Source organism: Entelurus aequoreus, linkage group LG18 (genome assembly GCF_033978785.1).
Source record: "Entelurus aequoreus isolate RoL-2023_Sb linkage group LG18, RoL_Eaeq_v1.1, whole genome shotgun sequence".
NCBI lineage: Eukaryota > Metazoa > Chordata > Actinopteri > Syngnathiformes > Syngnathidae > Entelurus > Entelurus aequoreus.
In genome coordinates this window covers 45,067,823-45,087,843 of record NC_084748.1, presented here as the reverse complement: position 1 = coordinate 45,087,843, position 20,021 = coordinate 45,067,823, and the positions used below count along the sequence as shown (strand labels likewise).

The window sequence follows — 20,021 nt, the reverse complement described above, 5'->3', positions numbered from 1 at the left end:
ACAGGCACTGCTTTTAACATCCTCTATGAGCTGTCGTCACTTCCGCTTTTCATCCCTTCTAACAACGTGCCGGCCCAGTCACAAGATATGAGCGGCTTCTGTACGCACACATACGCGAATATAACGCATACTTGATCAACAGCGATACAGTTTACACTGAGAGTGGCCGTATAAGCAACTTCAACGTTGTTAGAAATATACGCCACACTGTGAATCCACACCAAACAAGAATGACAAACACATTTTGGGAGAACATCCGCACCGTAACACAACATCCATCCATCCATCTTCTTCCGCTTACCCAAGGTCGGGTCGCGGAGGCAGCAGCCTAAGCAGGGAAGCCCAGACTTCCCTCTCCCCAGCCGCTTCGTCCAGCTCTTCCCGGGGGATCCCGAGGCGTTCCCAGGCCAGCAGGGAGACATAGTCTTCCCAACGTGTCCTGGGTCTTCCCCGTGGCCTCCTACCGGTCGGACGTGCCCTAAACACCTCCCTAGGGAGGCGTTCGGGGGTAACACAACATAAACACAACAAAACAAATACCCGGAACCCTTTGCAGCACTAACTCTTCCGGGACGCTACAAAATCCCCCCCCCCCTCCCCACACACACACACCTTGTAGCGTCCCGGAAGAGTTAGTATTGCAAAGGGTTCTGAGTATTTGTTCTGTTGTGTTACGGTGCGGATGTTCTCCCGAAATGTGTTTGTCCTTCTTTTTTGGTGTGGATTCACAGTGTGGCGCATATTTGTAACAGTGTTAAAGTTGTTTATACGGCCACCCTCAGTGTAACCTGTATCGCTGAAGATCAAGTATGTGTTGCATTCACTTCTACGTGCGTGTCAAAGCCGCACATATTATATGACTGGGCCAGCACTCGTTGGACTGGACGAAAAGGGGACGCGACGATTTTCGGGAGGGGCACTGAAATTTGGGAGTCTCCCGGGAGGTTTTGTAAGTATGAGAATTAGCGGTGAATGCGGTGTTACCGCGGCACCGCCGCTGTATATAATGGGCGGGCCAGCTCTAGTGTTAATTTGATACCGCCTCAAGGGCCAAGTGAAATTACACGGCGGGCCAGATTTGGCCCGCGGGCCAGAGTTTGACACCCTTGCTCTATATTAACTCACATTGTCCACAAGATGGCAGCAAATATGTACTATTCAGAAACCACCAGGCATTTAAGAATAATTTGAAAGCATGTTTTGTTGAACTCGTGACGTCTCGCGGGCCAAATTGAAGAGGCTGGTGAGCCGTAGTTTGGACACCCCTGGTTTATTCCAGTGTATCAACCTCAACGGGCTGGTGGGTCCCAGCTGGGCAGGGGGAGGGAAGGGGTCAACTAAGCTGGACTGGTCCTGGCCAATGACAGAGGAGACCGAGGAGACACTATTGCTTCTGTCACTGTTGCCCCTCGGAGCCATGGCCTTGCTGCTCCCCTGCCAGGAAGAGTCCGACAATGAACGCCACGTCTTCAAACATCCACCAACACATGCATGACTACAGTGTTTACCTTCCAGATGCCCTCCAAAGACTCGGTTAAAGAGCGCTTGGCTCTACTCTTGAACTGTTCCAGCCGCTGGCGACTGCTCGTTTGTTGCTGCGCCTCAACAGGTGCAGCGGGTGCCTCCTCGTTCTACGCGTGCACAAACAAAAACAGTAGCGTGTCAGATCCTGTCGAACACAACAGCACCCTGTAAACGGGACGTGAGAAGATCAAATACACAAATTACTGAGGGGATCCCGATACAACATTTTCACTTCTGATACGTTACCGATTTTAGAGCCGAGGGTAGGCCGATACCGATAAGAATCCGACATGATAGCATTGTATATTGTTTTGTTATTTTGACGAGTGGAATGTCGGAAAAGGTTTGATCAAGTGAAATTATTTAAACAGAGAACACCGACAGCCATGAAAATACTAACCTTAAGACTAGAGATGTCCGATAATGGCTTTTTTGCCGATGTCCGATATTCCGATATCAACCGATACCAGGGTTGGGTTGAGGTGGGCGGGGTTTGTAGGGGGTAGCCGGGGTGTATATTGCAGCGTCCCAGAAGAGTTAGTGCTGCAAGGGGTTCTGGGTATTTGTTCTGTTGTTGTGTTACGGTGCGGATGTTCTCCCGAAATGTGTTTGTCATTCTTGTTTGGTGTGGGTTCACAGTGTGGCGCATATTTGTAACAGTGTTAAAGTTGTTTCAGTGAGTCATTGTGACCACTAAGTGTCGCCAAAACACAAATTAACACGCCATTTCAAAAGCATACATCTGTCTTAAGTAGAAATGTCCGATAATATCGGACTGCCGATATTATCGGCCGATAAATGCTTTAAAATGTAATATCGGAATTTATCGGTATCGGTTTGAAAAAGTTAAATTTATGACTTTTTAAAACGCCGCTGTACACGGACGTAGGGAGAAGTACAGAGCGCCAATAAACCTTAAAGGCACTGCCTTTGCGTGCCGGCCCAATCACATAATATCTACGGCTTTTCACACACACAAGTGAATGCAAGGCATACTTGGTCAACAGCCATACAGGTCACACTGAGGGTGCCCGTATAAACAACTTTAACACTGTTACAAATATGCGCCACACTGTGAACCCACACCAAACAAGAATGACAAACACATTTCGGGAGAACATCCGCACCGTAACACAACATAAACACAACTTAACAAATACCCACAACCCCTTGCAGCACTAACTCTTCCGGGACGCTGACATATACACCCCCCCCGTTACCACCAAACCATGGATGGATGGAAAAAATAATGCACTTTGTGAAAGTCAAAGTATAGTATTTCCCATAGTTGTAGTGGGTATTAGGATTATCTCAGGGAGAGCATGTCCCAAATTCCAAGCTGCTGTTTTGAGGCATGTTAAAAAAAATAATGCACTTTGTGACTTCAATAATAAATATGGCAGTGCCATGTTGGCATTTTTTTTCCATAACTGAAGTTGAAGTTGTTCTCTTATTTTGGAAAACCTTGATTTTGATTGATTGATTGAAACTTGTATTAGTAGATTGCACAGTACAGTACATATTCCGTACAATTGACCACTAAATGGTAACACCCGAATAAATTTTTCAACTTTTGTCCACAATAATCAATTCATGGTAAAGTTACATTGTTTAATGCATCCAGCGGGGCATCACAACAAAATTAGGCATAATAATGTGTTAATTCCACGACTGTATATATCGTATCGGTTGATATCGGAATTGGTAATTAAGAGTTGGACAATATCGGAATATCGGCAAAAAAGCCATTATCGGACATCTCTAGTTTTTATCCAATTTATTTTATTCTTTTGATTTTGCATGGTGTCCTTGAGTGCCCAGAAAGGCGCCTTATGAGTAAAATGTATTATTATTATTAAATGACTGCTTGTATCGGATGTTATATCGCAGATTTCTGATGCGAGCCAATATAATTCGATACTTGTATTTTTGCTGATATCAAATCGACATCTGATATCAATATCGGAATGTAACACAAGTGCAAATTACTGTACCTTTTTAGTGTCCTTAGGCAGTGTGTGGTGATGGATCATCTGTCTCTCTTCATACAAGTTCCTCAATGCTGACATGATAAGCTCATTTTCCTCCTGCTCACTCTTAGGATGCGACTTCTACAAGGAAACAAATCAACTTAATTCTTTCAGCGGCAGCAGTCTAATTCGAATAATTGCATCCCTGTTTTGATGGAGCAGAATTTGGTGTAGATTTCTGCAGTGTTTGTGTTGCAGTACAGCTAAATCACCAGCAGATGTCAGCCAGAGCATATTTTCCCACCGTCATAGTGGCTAAATTACCATAGTGTTTTCAAAAATTGCAGCTTGGTCCTTGTTGTCCAGCTCTGCCAGGTGTCTCTGAAGCTCCAGCTTGGTTTTCGATGCATTTAGACCTAAGCAGCAATCCAAACGGAAATGAAATAGTCTCAAACTGTAAACTTCGGTTGGTGTCGTACCTTCGATTCTCTCACAGAGCCTGTGGAGCTGCACCATGGGGCAGCTGTCACACTGTTGGCTCTGGGTCTTTGCATTCTGCTGCACGGCTGCCACAGAGAACGCCTGCTTCAAGGTCAGCATTATCTCGTCCACCTGGATCAACATTCAGTTATTTTTGCCGCAAACTGACCAACGTGAACTTTTGTTGTTTTGTTTTTGTCGAGTCTTGGGTGTTTCTAAGTTAAAGGCACAGTTGTTATTGTGCGAATGCTCCAAATCATTCACACATATGGTTTTCTACACCCAAATTCATCTATTATTATGGGCCTGCTGCAATGCAAGCGCCCATTCATTATTGAATGGGCGTATGGTTTTGGCACGGTTTACCTTCCACATTTTACACCCAATTCAAACTGTTCCAACTTCAAACTGTTCAGCCTATTCGGGAATCGCGGGCTTTCCCCTTGACAAATTCCTAAAATTCCCACATTCCCCAGAATTTCAGGTTTTCTGGGACATTTTCCCCATTCAAAATGAATTTGTCCATTTTTTAAACTTCAACAATTCGCACATTTTTCAACCGATTCAAACCATTCCAACATCAATACATTCCACCATCCTGGAAATTCTAATGATCATTTTTCCAAGTTCCAAAAAATTCCAGGAATTCCCTTTTTCTTTGGCAACTGCTTCTTCCACATTTTTCAACCTACTTCAACCGTTCCACCGTCCAAACATTCCTCTTAATCAGGATAAAAAACTAAGTTGTTTTTTGAACTGGAAAAATTCTCTGTTTTTCCCGAAATTCTTTAATACCATTTATTAATTAAAAATGTTACTTCTTCAACATTTCTCGACTGATTTGAAAAATTCCAACACCAACCATTTCCAACTCATTCCGAACATTCAAGTCTTTCACCATTTTCCAAAAAATTCCCGCTTTTCCCAAAATCTTCCAAATTTCCATGAAATTCCCATTGAAATGAATGGGACATTTTTCAAAGTTCCCCAATTCCCACATTTTTCATTCCGATTCAAACTGTTCCAACTCCAAAATATTCAGCCGGTTCAAAATGGTGTGCTCTCCTTTAACAATTAAAAAAAAACAACCCGGATTTCCAAGTATTCCCAGTTTTCAGGGACATTTTCCCCATTCAAAATAAATAGTCCATTTTTTAAACTTCCACAATTCGCACATTTTTCACCCGATTCAAACCGTTCCAACTTCAAACTGTTCAGCCTATTCGGGAATCGCGGGCTTTTCCCTTGACAAATTCCAAAAATTCTCACATTCCCCAGAATTTCAGGTTTTCTGGGACATTTTTCCCATTCAAAAGGAATTGGCCATTTTTCAAACTTTCACCATTTCCACATTTTTCAATGGATTCAAACCATTCCACCTTCAACATATTCCACTCATCCTGGAAATTCTAACAATCATTTTCCCAAGTTCCCAAAAATTCCAGGAATTCCCTTTTTTTCCAAACCCTTTTTTCTGGCGACTGCTCCTTCCACATTTTTCAACCCACTTCAACCGTTCCACCGTCCAAACATTCCTCTTAATCAGGATAAAAAACTAAGTTGTTTTTTGAACTGGAAAAATTCTCGGATTTCCCAAAATTCTTTAATACCATTTATTAATTAAAAGTGTTACTACTTCAACATTTCTCGACTGGTTTGAAAAATTCCAACACCAACCATTTCCAACTCATTCCGAACATTCAAGTCTTTTAACATTTTCCCAATAATTCCCGCTTTTCCCGAAATCTTCCAAATTTCCATGAAATTCCCATTAAAATTAATGGGACATTTTTCAATGTTTCACAATTCCCCCATTTTTCATCTGATTCAAACCGTTCCAACTCCAAAATATTCAGACTATTCAAAATGGTGTGCTCTCCTTCAACAATTTATAAAAAATTCCAGGATTTCCAAGAATTCACAGTTTTCAGGGACATTTTCCCCATTCAAAATGAATTTGGCCATTTTTTAGACTTCCACAATTCGCACATTTTTCACCCGATTCAAACCGTTCCAACTTCAAACTGTTCAGCCTATTCAGGATACGCAGACTTTCCCCTTGACAAATTCCTAAAATTCCCACATTCCCCAGAATTTCAGGTTTTCTGGAACATTTTCCCCATTCAAAGTGAATTGGCCATTTTTCAAACTTCCACCATTTCTACATTTTTCAATCGATTCAAACCATTCCACCTTCAACATATTCCACTCATCCTGGACATTCTAACGATCATTTTTCCAAGTTTCAAAAAATTCCAGGAATTCCTAGAATTCCTTTTTTTCCAAACCCTTTTTCTGGTGACTGCCCCTTCCACATTTTTCAACCCACTTCAACAGTTCCACCGTTTGATTGATTGATTGAAACTTTTATTAGTAGATTGCACAGTACAGTTCATATTCCGTACAATTGACCACTAAATGGTAACACCCCAATAAGTTTTTCAACTTGTTTAAGTCGGGGTCCACGTAAGTCAATTCATGGTAAATATCGTCCAAACATTCCTCTTAATCAGGATAAAAAACTACGTTGTTTTTTTAACTGGAAAAATTCTCGGTTTTCCCGAAATTCTGTAATACCATTTATTAATTAAAAATGTTACTACTTCAACATTTCTCGACTGATTTGAAAAATTCCAACACCAACCATTTCCAACTCATTCAGAACATTCAAGTCTTTTAACATTTTGCAAAAAATTCCCGCTTTTCCCGAAATCTTCCAAATTTCCATGAAATTCCCATTGAAATGAATGGGACATTTTTCAAAGTTCCACAATTCCCACATTTTTCATTCCGATTCAAACCGTTCCAACTCAAAAATATTCAGGCAGTTCAAAATGGTGTGCTCTCCTTCAACAATTAAAAAAAAACCCCGGATTTCCAAGAATTCCCAGTTTTCAGGGACATTTTCCCCATTCAAAATGAATTATCCATTTTTTAAACTTCCACAATTCGCACATTTTTCACCCGATTCAAACCGTTCCAACTTCAAACTGTTCAGCCTATTCGGGAATCTCGGGCTCTCCCCTTGACAAATTCCTAAAATTCCCACATTCCCTAGAATTCCAGGTTTTCTGGGACATTTTCCCTAATTCAAAATGAATTGGCCATTTTTCAAACTTCCACCATTTCCACATTTTTCAATCGATTCAAACCATTCCACCTCCACATTTTCCACTCATCCTGGAAATTCTAATGATAATTTTTCCAAGTTCAAAAACATTCCAGGAATTCCTAGAATTACCTTTTTTCCCAAACCCTTTTTTCTGGCGACTGCTCTTTCCACATTTTTCAACCCACTTCAACCGTTCCACCGTCCAAACATTCCTCTTAATCAGGATAAAAAACGAAGTTGTTTTTTGAACTGGAAAAATTCTCGTATTTCCCGAAATTCTTTAATACCATTCATTAATTAAAAGTGTTACTACTTCAACATTTGTCGACTGGTTTGAAAAATTCCAACACCAACCATTTCCAACTCATTCAGAACATTCAAGTCTTTTAACATTTTCCCGAAATCTTCCAAATTTCCATGAAATTCCCATTGAAATGAATGGGACATTTTTCAAAGTTCCACAATTCCCCATTTTTCATCCGATTCAAACCGTTTCAACTCCAAAATGGTGTGTTCTCCTTCAACAATTTAAAAAAAAATCACGGATTTCCAAGAATTCCCAGTTTTCAGGGACATTTTCCCCATTAAAAATTAATTGTCCATTTTTTAAACTTCCACAATTCGCACATTTTCAACCGATTCAAACCATTCCAACATCAACACATTCCACTCATCCAACTAACATTTTCCTAACTTCTAAACCAAATTACCATGAATTGATTAACGTGGACCCTGAAAGTTGAAAAACTTATTCGGGTGTTACCATTTAGTGGTCAATTATACGGAATATGTACTGTGTTGTGCAATCTACTGATAAAAGTTTCAATCAATCAATCAATCCGTTTTTCCTGGAAATTCAAACTCTTCAACATTCAAACTATTCATACTACATTCATACTACATTTTGTCTGCATTTCAGTTCAACTTCAGCATTGGAGCATTCACACGCAATTCCTTCATGAATTGCCTCATCTAGTTGTTTATTGTATTCCAAGTTGGTGTCAAGAATACTGGAAAACATGTGACATGGGCACCGTGGAGGGTTTAAAATCAGCCCAACATTGCGTTCAGCACATGAGTCAGTGGGGAAATACAGATTTAACACATTTGAGTGCCGTGAAAAACACCCGTCTCACCAGTGATTCATCCGCACACTGAAAGACGTAGCAGACGAAGTGGCAGCTTCCTCCTTCCACCGTCTCCCTGCAAATGAAGCCAAAGTGGTCCACGTGGCAAATACCCTACAAAAAGGTCATCAGGTGGGTCAAAGGTACAGGACAGGTCTTAAAGGGGAAATTTGTCTGTCATTCACAATCCTTATGAAAGACAAGAACACATGGTTTTCTTATTTTAATGTATTCTAAGATGCAAATACACACTAGCAAAGGGAGTCGCTCTATTCCGCCTGAAGGAATCAATAAAGTACTATCTATCTATCTATCTATAAAGCGCTCTAAACATCCAGAAGCCTCCATCATCGTTTTATATACATACGCTGAGTATACATGTATTGTAATGATGGACAGTAACGAGCTATATGTAGCAAAGCTACGTAGCTTAACTACATTTACGAGTACATAGCGGTAGCTTCGCTACTTTCTGAAGCACTAGCGATTCCAGTAGCTTAGTTATTTTTAGAACCATGTAACGTTGTCGCGTCCATTAAGGCTACAAGCTACAGAGAGAGAGAGAAAAAGGACTGCAAATCCACAAATCCAAGCATCCATTGCTACTTGTCCTTCCCGGAAATCCAGGGGCGGGGGGGGGGGCGGCACAGGTCCGGTGGCCATGGATGAAGTGCTGGCTGTCCAGAGTCGGGACCCGGGGTGGACCGCTCGCCTGTGCATCGGTTGGGGACATCTCTGCGCTGCTGACCCGTCTCCACTCGGGATGGTCTCCTGCTGGCCCCACTATGGACTGGACTCTCACTATTATGTTAGATCCACTATGGACTGGACTCTCACACTATTATGTTAGATCCACTATGGACTGGACTCTCACTATTATGTTAGATCCACTATGGACTGGACTCTCACACTATTATGTTAGATCCACTATGGACTGGACTCTCACTATTATGCTAGATCCACTATGGACTGGACTCTCACTATTATGTTAGATCCACTATGGACTGGACTCTCACACTATTATGTTAGATCCATTATGGACTGGACTCTCTCACTATTATGTTAGATCCACTATGGACTGGACTCTCACTATTATGTTAGATCCACTATGGACTGGACTTTCACACTATTATATTAGATCCACTATGGACTGGACTTTCACACTATTATGTTAGATCCACTATGGACTGGACTTTCACACTATTATGTTAGATCCACTATGGACTGGACTTTCACAATATTATGCTAGACCCACTCGACATCCATTGCTTTCGGTCTCTCGTAGAGGGGGGGGGGGGGGGGGGGGGGGTTTACCCACATATGCGGTCCTCTCCAAGGTTTTTCATAGTCATTCACATTTACATCCCATTGGGTTGTGAGTTTTTCCTTGCCCTTATGTGGGCTCTGAACCGAGGATGTCGTTGTGGCTTGTGCAGCCCTTTGAGACACTTGTGATTTAGGGCTATATAAATAGACATTGATTGATTGACTGAGGTCACCGCATGTAAAATGGAGTATTGTTGGCAGTTTTTGGATGTTTTTTTAAGAGGGCTTTATGGTCGCAATAGTGTACTCCAATTATCTGTGTTAGCAGACTTTGCTAGCACTTATTTATGAGTTATGCATGAAAAAAGACCAATAAATGTGTTATTTTCTTACATAAGGATTATGAAGGATAGGCAAACATCCAGAAAAAGTGCAGTTACCCTTTGAAATCGAATGGAAAAAAAACTAAAGTTGCTTACTTGTGAGCAGAAGGATATTTCACGGAAACTCTTCTCAATTGCAACCTTTTTCGTGTCCGGACTAACCAGAAAGATCTGTGACCTCCCCACCTGCGGCAAGAAGATGAAGACTGGGGTTACAAATGATATTCTTAAACACGTGTCCAGCACCAGAGACCACACTGATACAACACAAAGCAGCAAAAATGATGAATGACGACATGACAAAGATCATCTTTTAACATTTCTTTTTTTTTTTAAACACCAAAAATGTGTTAAATGCCAGAGTTTCATTTCTTCCCTGCTCAGATAGTTCCGCTCCAGAGGACGTCCCTATTCCAAACATAATGAGAACACGAGTCATTATCACTGCTGAGCCTCTAGAGTTCTTTCAGTGGTCTGTAATGAGCTAGTGATCTCACGTCGCTTCTTCTTCCTTGGACTTCCCCCTTTCACATTAAAGCAACTCATCAATTCTCACGGAGGACGTGACACAGGAGGAGGAACAGATGCTTGGTGATATCACCACAGTGAGGTCACGGTGTCTACGGTCTACATCCTGGAGGAGGACATGCAAACAAGGTGTGTGTGTGTGTGTGTGTGTCTGCTGAGATTGACAGCAATGGACTTTGCTGGTTTCCTGTGTCAGTGGTAACCATTTCCTGTATGACTGACAAACAGGAAAAGTCCGGAAGCCGGGGCCAAATAAAGGTCAATGAGGGGATTGTGACCTGGTTCTTGTTCAGCAGCAGTCAGCATCAGATCAAGCTGAGTCACCCAACTGCTGGCCTTGTGTTGTTCTTTCCCATTTTTGTCCATTGCATGCCAACTTGTTACTAGTGTTGTCCCCATACCAATATTTTAGCACCGGTACCGGTACCAAAATGTATTTCGGTACTTTTCTAAATAAAGGGGACCACAAAAAAATGGCATTATTGGCTTTATTTTAACAAGAAATCTTAGGGTACATTAAACATATATTTATTATTGCAATTGAAGAACAATTTTGTCTTTAAATGAAATAGTGAACATACTAGACAACTTGTCTTTTAGTAGTAAGTAAACAAACAAAGACTCCTAATTTGTCTGCTGACATATGCAGTAACATATCGTGCCGTGTATCATTCTATTTTGTCCAAATTATGAGGGACAAGCTGTAAAAATGGATTATTAATCCATTCTTCCATTCCATCCATACTTTGTTTTAACATGTTCTGTCGACACTTTTGTTCAAATGTAATAATCACTTATTCTTCTGTTGTTTGGATACTTTACATTAGTTTTGGATGATACCACACATTTAGGTATCGATCTGATACCAAGTAGTTACAGGATCATACATTGGTCATATTCAAAGTCCTCATGTGTCCAGGGACACATTTCCTGAGTTAATAAACATAATAATAGTAAAATAGATTTTGTGACGATAAAAGGTATCGATGTAATCATAGTAGTATCGACTAGATACGCTTACTTGGTATCATTACAATGGATGTCAGGTGTAGATCCACCCATGGCGTTTGTTTACATTCAGGGTGCTAGCTTGCTGTTAGCGGTGGGCTATCATATCCTCCTACGGTGTGTAGTGAAAAATGTTTAGCTATTCCTCGTCCTGCAGTGATAATGATACTTGTAAGAAACTTACTTTATTTGTCGCCATGGAGACAAGGATTAGTTAAAGCACCTCTTCCTGAGGGTGTTTCAGTGTTATAACTTCACCTTTATAGTCAGTTTTTAGACGAAAATGCGTCCATTCTCCCCTTTTCTGTCTACACACTGTGTCTGCTTGTAAGTACTCTGTGATTGTGCACTGCCGAATATGCTCCCAAAACCAGCAATGACACGACGTGATGACGCACCGTCATACACGGAGACCGGTATTTTTCAAACAGAGTATAGTACAGTTTTTGATTCATTAGTACCGCGATACTATACCAGTACCGGTATACTGTACTACCCTACTTGTTACACTATTGTCTTTTTAAATGGACCCTGTATCTCCATTTACATTTACGACCTTTTCCATTTACAGACTTTTAGATGGAGCCAAATATGTCTCTGCGTAGGAACGCTTCATTCATTTTGTGTTTTCCGCCTGCAGGCAAAAAGCAGGGCGCCGGATTTTTGGCGAGGCGGAGTCCTCCACGGTCACTTTCTGCGCAGTACGCCACTCGTCCAGTGTTTTTCAACCTTTTTTGAGCCAAGGCACATTTTTTTCATAAAAAAAAATACGGAGGCACACCACCAGCAGAAAAGGTTAAAAAAATGAAACTCCACCAGGTTGTCGTGCCTTATTTTGAGTTTGTTGTTGTTTCCTGTGTGTCGTGCTTTAGTTCCTGTCTTGCGCTGTTATTTTGGTGACCCTTCCTGTTTTGTTGGTGTTCTCCTGTAGCAGCTTCACGCCTTCCTTTGAGTGGTATTGCCCGCACCTGCTTTGTTTTCGCAATCAAGTCTATTTAAGTTGTGCGTACGCCGTCCTTCTTTGTGGGGACATTGTTGATTGTCATGTCATGTACGGATGTGCTTTGTGGACGCCGTCTTTGCTCCACACGCTGTAAGTTTTTGCTGTCGTCCAGCATTCTGTTACTGTTGACTTTGTAGCCATTTCAGTTTTACTTTTGTTTTACATAGCCATCCCTGTGCTTCAGTGCCTTTTCCTAGCGAAACTTGCCTTTTGTTAATTTTTGGTTTAAGCGTTACATACCTTTTTACCTGCACGCTGTCTCCCGCTGTGCTCTGCAAATTGGGACCACAACAAACCATCCTCGTTCTGACTTCTACAAAGCAATGAATACCTGCTGCCACCTACTGATATGGAGTATTACAAGATTACCCTGCCAAGCTCTACACAGCACAGGCACTAGACAACGGCACATTATTATGATTATTGATTTGCAAAAAATATAGGTGAAGTTGCATAATTTCCCACGGCACACCCGACAATATCTCACGTGTGGCACAGTGGTTGAAAATCACTGCACTAGTCACTTCTCGGCGCATCAGTCACACATAAGAGATACGTTTAGACTGCAATATGACTCAAGTAAACAACGCCAACATTTTATATGTTGCATTAAAAATATAGAACATTACACACGGCGCTCAAAAATCGATCAAAATGTTTTAGTTTTAAAACAGTTAGCGCCATCTTTTGACACTTCTTCAACTCCCGTCCTTGCACGCTACACCGCTACAACAAGGATGACGGGGAGAAGACGCTGCCGAAGGTGAGCCACGTAAATAAGACCGCCCACAAAACGTATCATGAAGCGACTGTCAGAAAGCGACTTGAAGATGATGTGTAAAATATCATCTATGCAACGTTTTGAGCAAAGAACCACCATTACATGTTATGTAGACCACAAGGAAGTCTTTTACACTTAGAAAAAAATCATAATAATATGACTCCTTTAATGCGCCCTATAATCCGGTGCGCCTTATATATGAAAAAAGATCGAAAATAGACCATTCATCGGCAGTGCGCCTTATAATCCGGTGCGCCGTATGGTCCAGAAAAAACGCTAATTAAACGATTATACATTAAATTTGAAAATTAAAGTATTTATTGTACCACCAAAACTCAACTTTAAATAGTTAAAAAAAACACATATTAAATAAATAAATACATATTGGTACTGAATAAACCACAACAAGTAAAATAATAATAGAAGCATTTAAGTCCCATCTTAAAACTCATTTGTATACTCTAGCCTTTAAATAGACCCCCTTTTAGACCAGTTGATCTGCCGTTTCTTTTTTTTCTGCTCTGCCCCCCTCTCCCTCGTGGAGGGGGGGGGCACAGGTCCAGTGGCCACGGATGAAGTGCTGGCTGTCCAGAGTCGGGAGCCGAGGTGGACCGCTCGCCTGTGCATCGGTTGGGGACATCTCTGCCCTGCTGACCTGTCTCCGCTCGGGATGGTCCCCTGCTGGCCCCACTATGGACTGGACTCTCACTATTATGTTAGATCCACTATGGACTGGACTCTCACTATTATGTTAGATCCACTATGGACTGGACTCCCACACTATTATGTTAGACCCACTATGGACTGGACTCTCACACTATTATGTTAGATCCACTATGGACTGGACTCTCACAGTATTATGCTAGATCCACTAAGGACCCACATCTGCAGTCCTCTCCAAGGTTTCTCATTGTCATCCCATTGGGTTGAGTTTTTCCTTGCCCTGATGTGGGACCTGAACCGAGGATGTCATTGTGGCTTGTGCAGCCCTTTGAGACACTCGTGATTTAGGGCTGTATAAATAAACAATGATTGATGACATTGATTGACAATAATAGTTAAGAAAATACATTTTAATAACGAGCAATATAAAAAACAATAAAATTCACTTTTTCCTGTTTTGTTTTTAATTCCATTTACCTTTCACATTTATTTTACCACCTTGTGTCGAATGAAATTTTATAAAATGTTTAATTACATGAAATAATCCTCACATTTATTGGTGTTCCACCTTTGACATTTTTTTCAATAATTTAGGTCAAAGCAAATGAATTGTGTAAATGTATCAATAAGTTCTTTAAGTGCATTATGCTTGTGTAAGATACTTTTTTGGAAACCTTTATTTTGTTATTACAGTCAGATTGGATGTGGCGCTTCGCGCTATTATTGTGAAGGGATGAAGTGTGCTTTGCCGTTCTCAGCTTGACGAGTAAAGTAATAGACTCTGTAATTCACTTACATTTATGTCAATTTTTCTGATATTCTGCGTTGAACAGCAGATTGTGTTTTATTGGCAAATCATGTGACTGCATGCGCGGTTACGTATTTTATTGAGTTCAGTGGTTATTGATTAAGCATACCAGCGCTGTGTCAAATAAAAAGTCAGTAACCATGGTGACATTCCAAACTTCTAGTAGACTTGCTCTTTTTCCACTCATTTGCTCCTCTGTTTCACTGTCACAATCTCCGTGCATGTACATTGTACTGCCCACTAATCCTCTCACCTTACAGTCATATAACTTGAGATTTGAAAAATGCTAACTGTATGCATGTTTATGTTAGCATGCTAACATCAATGTGCTAGCTTTTTGAGCAAATTTTGCAACCGTTTACTTTAGAGTCATATAACTTGGTATGTGACACAAGCTAACTATTATCAAAGTTCTCTATTTATAAAGTCTCCCTACTAACCCACCAGTGCCTCCATGGAAATGCCCCCCTCTACCTCAAAGAATTACTCACCCCCAAATCCTCCACATGACACCTCCGCTCCGGACAGGCTAACCTCCTCCAACCTCCGAGGACAAAAGCTACGAACAACGGGAGACCGGGCTTTCTGCTCCGCCGCTCCCAGTCTGTGGAACGCTCTCCCTGACCACCTGAGGGCACCACAGACTGTGGATGCTTTTAAAAAAGGCTTAAAAACCGTTCTTTTTAAAAAAGTTTTTTTTTTAGATGTATGCATACTAGTTCTAGTAGGCTGTTCTAGTTTTTATCTTTTTAAATACACTGTAGCACTTTGAGGTCGTTTGCTCCGGAGTACAAGTCGCTCCGGCCGAAAATGCATAATAAAGAAGGAAAAAAACATATATAAGTCGCATTTTTGGGGTAAATTTATTTGCTAAAACCCAACACCAAGAATAGACATTTGAAAGGCAATTTAAAATAAATAAAGAATAGTGAACAACAGGCTGAATAAGTGTACGTTATATGAGGCATAAATAACCAACTGAGAACGTGCCTGGTATGTTAACGTAACATATTATGGTAAGAGTCATTCAAATAACTATAAAATATAGAACAGGGGTGGGCAATTAATTTTTACCGGGGGCCGCATGAGCAACCCGAGCACTGCTGGAGGGCCACACCGACAATATTTCAATTAAATTTTGCTCAAATTATTTTTGATATACCGTAAGATAGATAATAATAATAATAATATTTTCATTTAACCTAACTTATCTTTATACAAAAGCAGATGGCTTTTGATGGTTTTATTTTTAACACTTTATTACACAACACTTCCTGATGTGAATACAATGCAAAAATTTAAATTTATGTCACTTTATCCTGCATCCTCTTTGTTGTGAACGTAGCACGCCTGTAAGGTGATTGGCGAAGAATGAGGAAGCGTTGCTGTTGCGGAAATGAGGAGTGAGGATTGGTTTTCCTTTTGGAAAGAACGAGATAAGTTGAGCTGTGTTAGTATAGCATGCTCAATAAAAGTTTAAAACGAGCATCAGACTTGGTGTGCACTTCTTCTGGACACTACAATTGATGTCAGAAGTGGGATGAAATGCCTCCCAGTTCGCCTTGCCATCAAACCTGGGAGTCTTCATTGAGGGCAGAATTCCCCCGTGGGAAGCAGCGTGGCTGCACCTGTAAATGCTGCCTCTCTCTCTCTCTCTCTCTCTCGTTTTACTTCTGACACGAATTGTAGCGTCCAAAAGAAGTGCACACCAAGTCTGACGCTCTTTTTAAACTTTTATTGAGCAAGCTATACTAACACAGCTCAACTTATCTCGTTCCTTCCACACGCACGTCTCCTCACTCCTCATTTACGCAACTCAAGAAGACAACATCAACTTCAGCAGGTCGATACACTATATTCTTTAAACACAGCAACGTGTGTACCACAAATTAAGCAAACGGCTTTACCTTTACTTGGCAGTCCATGTCTTGTTGAAAACACGCCATTCGTCATCAACTTTTCTCTTTTTAGCGTCTCGGGGATAACCGGGCATCACTTGTCGCTGTGCGCCTTCCCTCACAGGACACACGCCCATAAATAACACTTTTCAAAATAAAAGCAGCACAGTTGTATTGCACGCACGAAAAGTATGTTTTTTAAAATTTATTTTGTAATTTGTGATTGCCGCTGCGCCCACGAGCATACGTCCACACGGAAGTAATACAAATAACGCTTTTCAAAACAAAAGCAGCACCGTTGTATTGCACACTCGAAATAGATACTTTTTAAAATGTATTTTGTAATTTATAATTGGCCTCACGCGGGCCGGACAGGGACGTACAAAGGGCCGGATGCGGCCCGCAGAATGCCCAGGTCTGATATAGAACATGCTATACGTTTACCAAACAATCTGTCACTCCTAATCGCTAAATCCCATGAAATCTTATACGTCTAGTCTCTTACGTGAATGAGCTAAATAATATTATTTGATATTTTACGGTAATGTGTTAATAATTTCACACATAAGTCACTCCTGAGTATAAGTCGCACCCCCGGCCAAACTATGAAAAAAACTGCGACTTATAGTCCGAAAAATACGGTACGCACCCTGTTCAAGAACTAATGAAGCGTGTAAATGGAGGTGAAAATAACGACTCAATGGATGGTGACGGACGAGGTGATTACCGTAAACAGCATGGTCCTGTTCTCCTGCAGGCTGGTGGGCTGCACCCCAGGGGAGCGAGCGCTGGCGTCAGTAGTGTTTACGTGAGAGAGCTCTGGCGAGAGTCCATTCTCGTCCAGCGCCTGCAGGGAGGGGAAGCTGGGATCTCGTTTGAACAGCAGCGGCCGTTTGCCGCCGGTGGGGCTGCCGGCAGCAGCGTTGCTACCCAGTCCGTTAGACTGGAAGGCGAGCGCTCTCTTCAGCCCGCCGACTAAGCCCCCGCTGACGTTGACCCCTCTTCTCGCGGCCCCGGAGCCCTGAGGCAGCTGGCTGAACTTCTCGATGCATTCGTCGATTAGTGCGGGCGGGGCCTTCTTGTGAGCCACGCTCACGCGGCCGCAGAAGAGCACCTCAAACCTTTTGGCAAAGGCCGCCGGGGACACGGTGGGGTTTTTCGCCACAGAGCCTGCTGCGGGGAGGGGAGGGAAGCCCAGGTAAGATTCCGACGGCTTGGCGCCGCCGGGGTCTGCCGAAGTTTTGTCGGGAAAGGCGGGCGTGTCATCGTTGCGAGAGGAGCTTTTGCCAGCCTGCCTCAGTGTACTGATGATCTCATGGACCTGAAGAAACACACACAATACATTTAGTGAGAGGTGAACTCAATGCTGGATCACATGCACTTAAACATTAAACTGGATTCTGGATAGTTTAGACTTAGACAAACTTTATTGATCCACAAGGGAAATTGTTCCGCACAGTAGCTCAGTTACAAAGGATAATGCAGGTATAAAGTAGAGTAAAAATGTACCATAGTAGCAAAATAACATATGTAATATTTACATATTGTCAGAATAATTGTATCTAAGTTATCACAAAACTTTGTGTTTCCATGAGTTCCCGGCGAGCAGACAAAAGCTGTCTTTGATCCTACCAAGCAAAAGGCTTGTAAAACTCCACTGTGTACGATGGGAGGAGACAGGAGGGGTTCAGTTTCTTTGATCTATTGTAATCCACAGGAAGATCTTGTCTTGACCCGAGATCTACAAAGTGGAGAGGAAGCAGGACCTGACGCAAGCTCTAGGCATCTTTTCTTTGAACTGTTTTGTGACCAAAGGCGACGGCTGTTTACGACCCCCTCTCCCCTTAGAAACAGCTGTTGCCATGTAATCAGTGAAAGTCCAAATAAAAGAGGAGACGTAGAATTCTCTTGTCAGAGCGCGGGACGACACTGTGCAAGGGTACAGGTCTACGCGCTCTCCTCATTGAGCCAAATTGAATCCTGTCTCTGTTTAATTCCTTGCTTCTTGTCTGTTTAATAGATGTCATCGTGTTTGAACCTGACACATATTATACATATTATATTATTATATATATATATTATAATATATATATTATATATATATATTATTATACATATTATACACATATTATATAGGGACGGCGTGGCGAAGTTGGTAGAGTGGCCGTGCCAGCAATCGGAGGGTTGCTGGTTACTGGGGTTCAATCCCCACCTTCTACCATCCTAGTCACGTCCATTGTGTCCTTGGGCAAGACAACTTCACCCTTGCCCCTGATGGGTGCTGGTTAGCGCCTTGCATGGCAGCTCCCTCCATCAGTGTGTGTACCCGTGATCTTGTACTTTCGGTCATAACCCAAAGCTCATGACCATAGGTGAGAATGGGAACGTAGATCGACCGGTAAATTGAGAGCTTTGCCTTCCGGCTTAGCTCCTTCTTCACCACAACGGATCGATACAGCGTCCGCATTACTGAAGACGCCGCACCGATCCGCCTGTCGACCTCACGATCCACTTTTCCCTCATTCGTGAACAACACTCCGAGGTACTTGAACTCCTCCACTTGGGGCAGGGTCTCTTCCCCAACCCGGATATGGCACTCCACCCTTTTCCGGGCGAGAACCATGGACTCGGACTTGGAGGTGCTGATTTTCATCACATATATTGTATATTTTATATACAAATATAATGTAATACTAATAGTATATTATTATATTACATTATATTTTTATATATTATATACAAATATAATGTAATATAATAATATATCAGTTTATATGGTACCTTTTTAGTCTATTGTATACCTGCATTATCCTTTCCCTTTCCATCCTTTGTAACTGAGCTACTGTGTGGAAAAATTTCCCTTGTGCATCAATAAAGTTTGTCTAAGTCTAAGTCTAAATTTTCCAGAATCCAGTTTAAAACTTGTTTTGGGGCTTAAACGCAACAAAAAAACGTGTCACCCAAAGTAAAAGTGAAACTGTCATTGAACCATTCAGACCAGGGGTGTCAAACGTACGGCCAGGTTTTATCTGGCCCGCGGGATAAGTTTGCGAAGTATAAAAATGAGCCAAAATGTTTGAATTTTGGAATGAAAAAAACTGCTGTTCTAAATGTGTCCACTAAATGTCGCAAAAGCAATTATTTGTATCTTTGTAGATGATGCTACATATGTAAAAAAAAAAAATAAACCACATGTTAGTGCACTAGTCGAGGAAAATGAGCAAACTACATAAATAACATCCTGTAATTTGATTTTTCTATTTTTTTTATCTTGATAGATTGAAAATGAACACCAATGAGTATGTCTTAACTTCTGTGCAGCACTTTGTGAAACTTCTGCTGTTTTTGAGATGTGCTATATAAATAAAGTGGATTGGATTATATATCCAAACAGTATTCCAACATTTTGTTATGGATGCACCATATTTTCTTTTCTCCAAGCTTATAACTGTAACTTTCTTTAATCCATA

The 20,021-nt window shown here is 41.4% G+C and overlaps 1 protein-coding gene across 5 annotated transcripts in view; it reads right to left on the bottom strand.

Annotated features, from left to right (window-relative positions):
- The window catches only part of tbc1d1 (TBC1 (tre-2/USP6, BUB2, cdc16) domain family, member 1), a 122,706-nt gene that overhangs the window by 72,624 nt on the left and 30,061 nt on the right, over nucleotides 1-20,021 (bottom strand). For all 5 annotated transcript variants that reach the window (XM_062027223.1, XM_062027224.1, XM_062027225.1 and 2 more), the window contains 8 exons: nucleotides 17,279-17,872; nucleotides 9,959-10,048; nucleotides 8,223-8,327; nucleotides 3,974-4,106; nucleotides 3,819-3,910; nucleotides 3,519-3,635; nucleotides 1,509-1,631; nucleotides 1,289-1,434 (listed from right to left, as the gene is read on the bottom strand). In XM_062027223.1, the coding sequence (XP_061883207.1) occupies nucleotides 1,289-1,434; nucleotides 1,509-1,631; nucleotides 3,519-3,635; nucleotides 3,819-3,910; nucleotides 3,974-4,106; nucleotides 8,223-8,327; nucleotides 9,959-10,048; nucleotides 17,279-17,872 (1,400 nt within the window). The remainder of the gene's footprint in view (nucleotides 1-1,288; nucleotides 1,435-1,508; nucleotides 1,632-3,518; nucleotides 3,636-3,818; nucleotides 3,911-3,973; nucleotides 4,107-8,222; nucleotides 8,328-9,958; nucleotides 10,049-17,278; nucleotides 17,873-20,021) is intronic.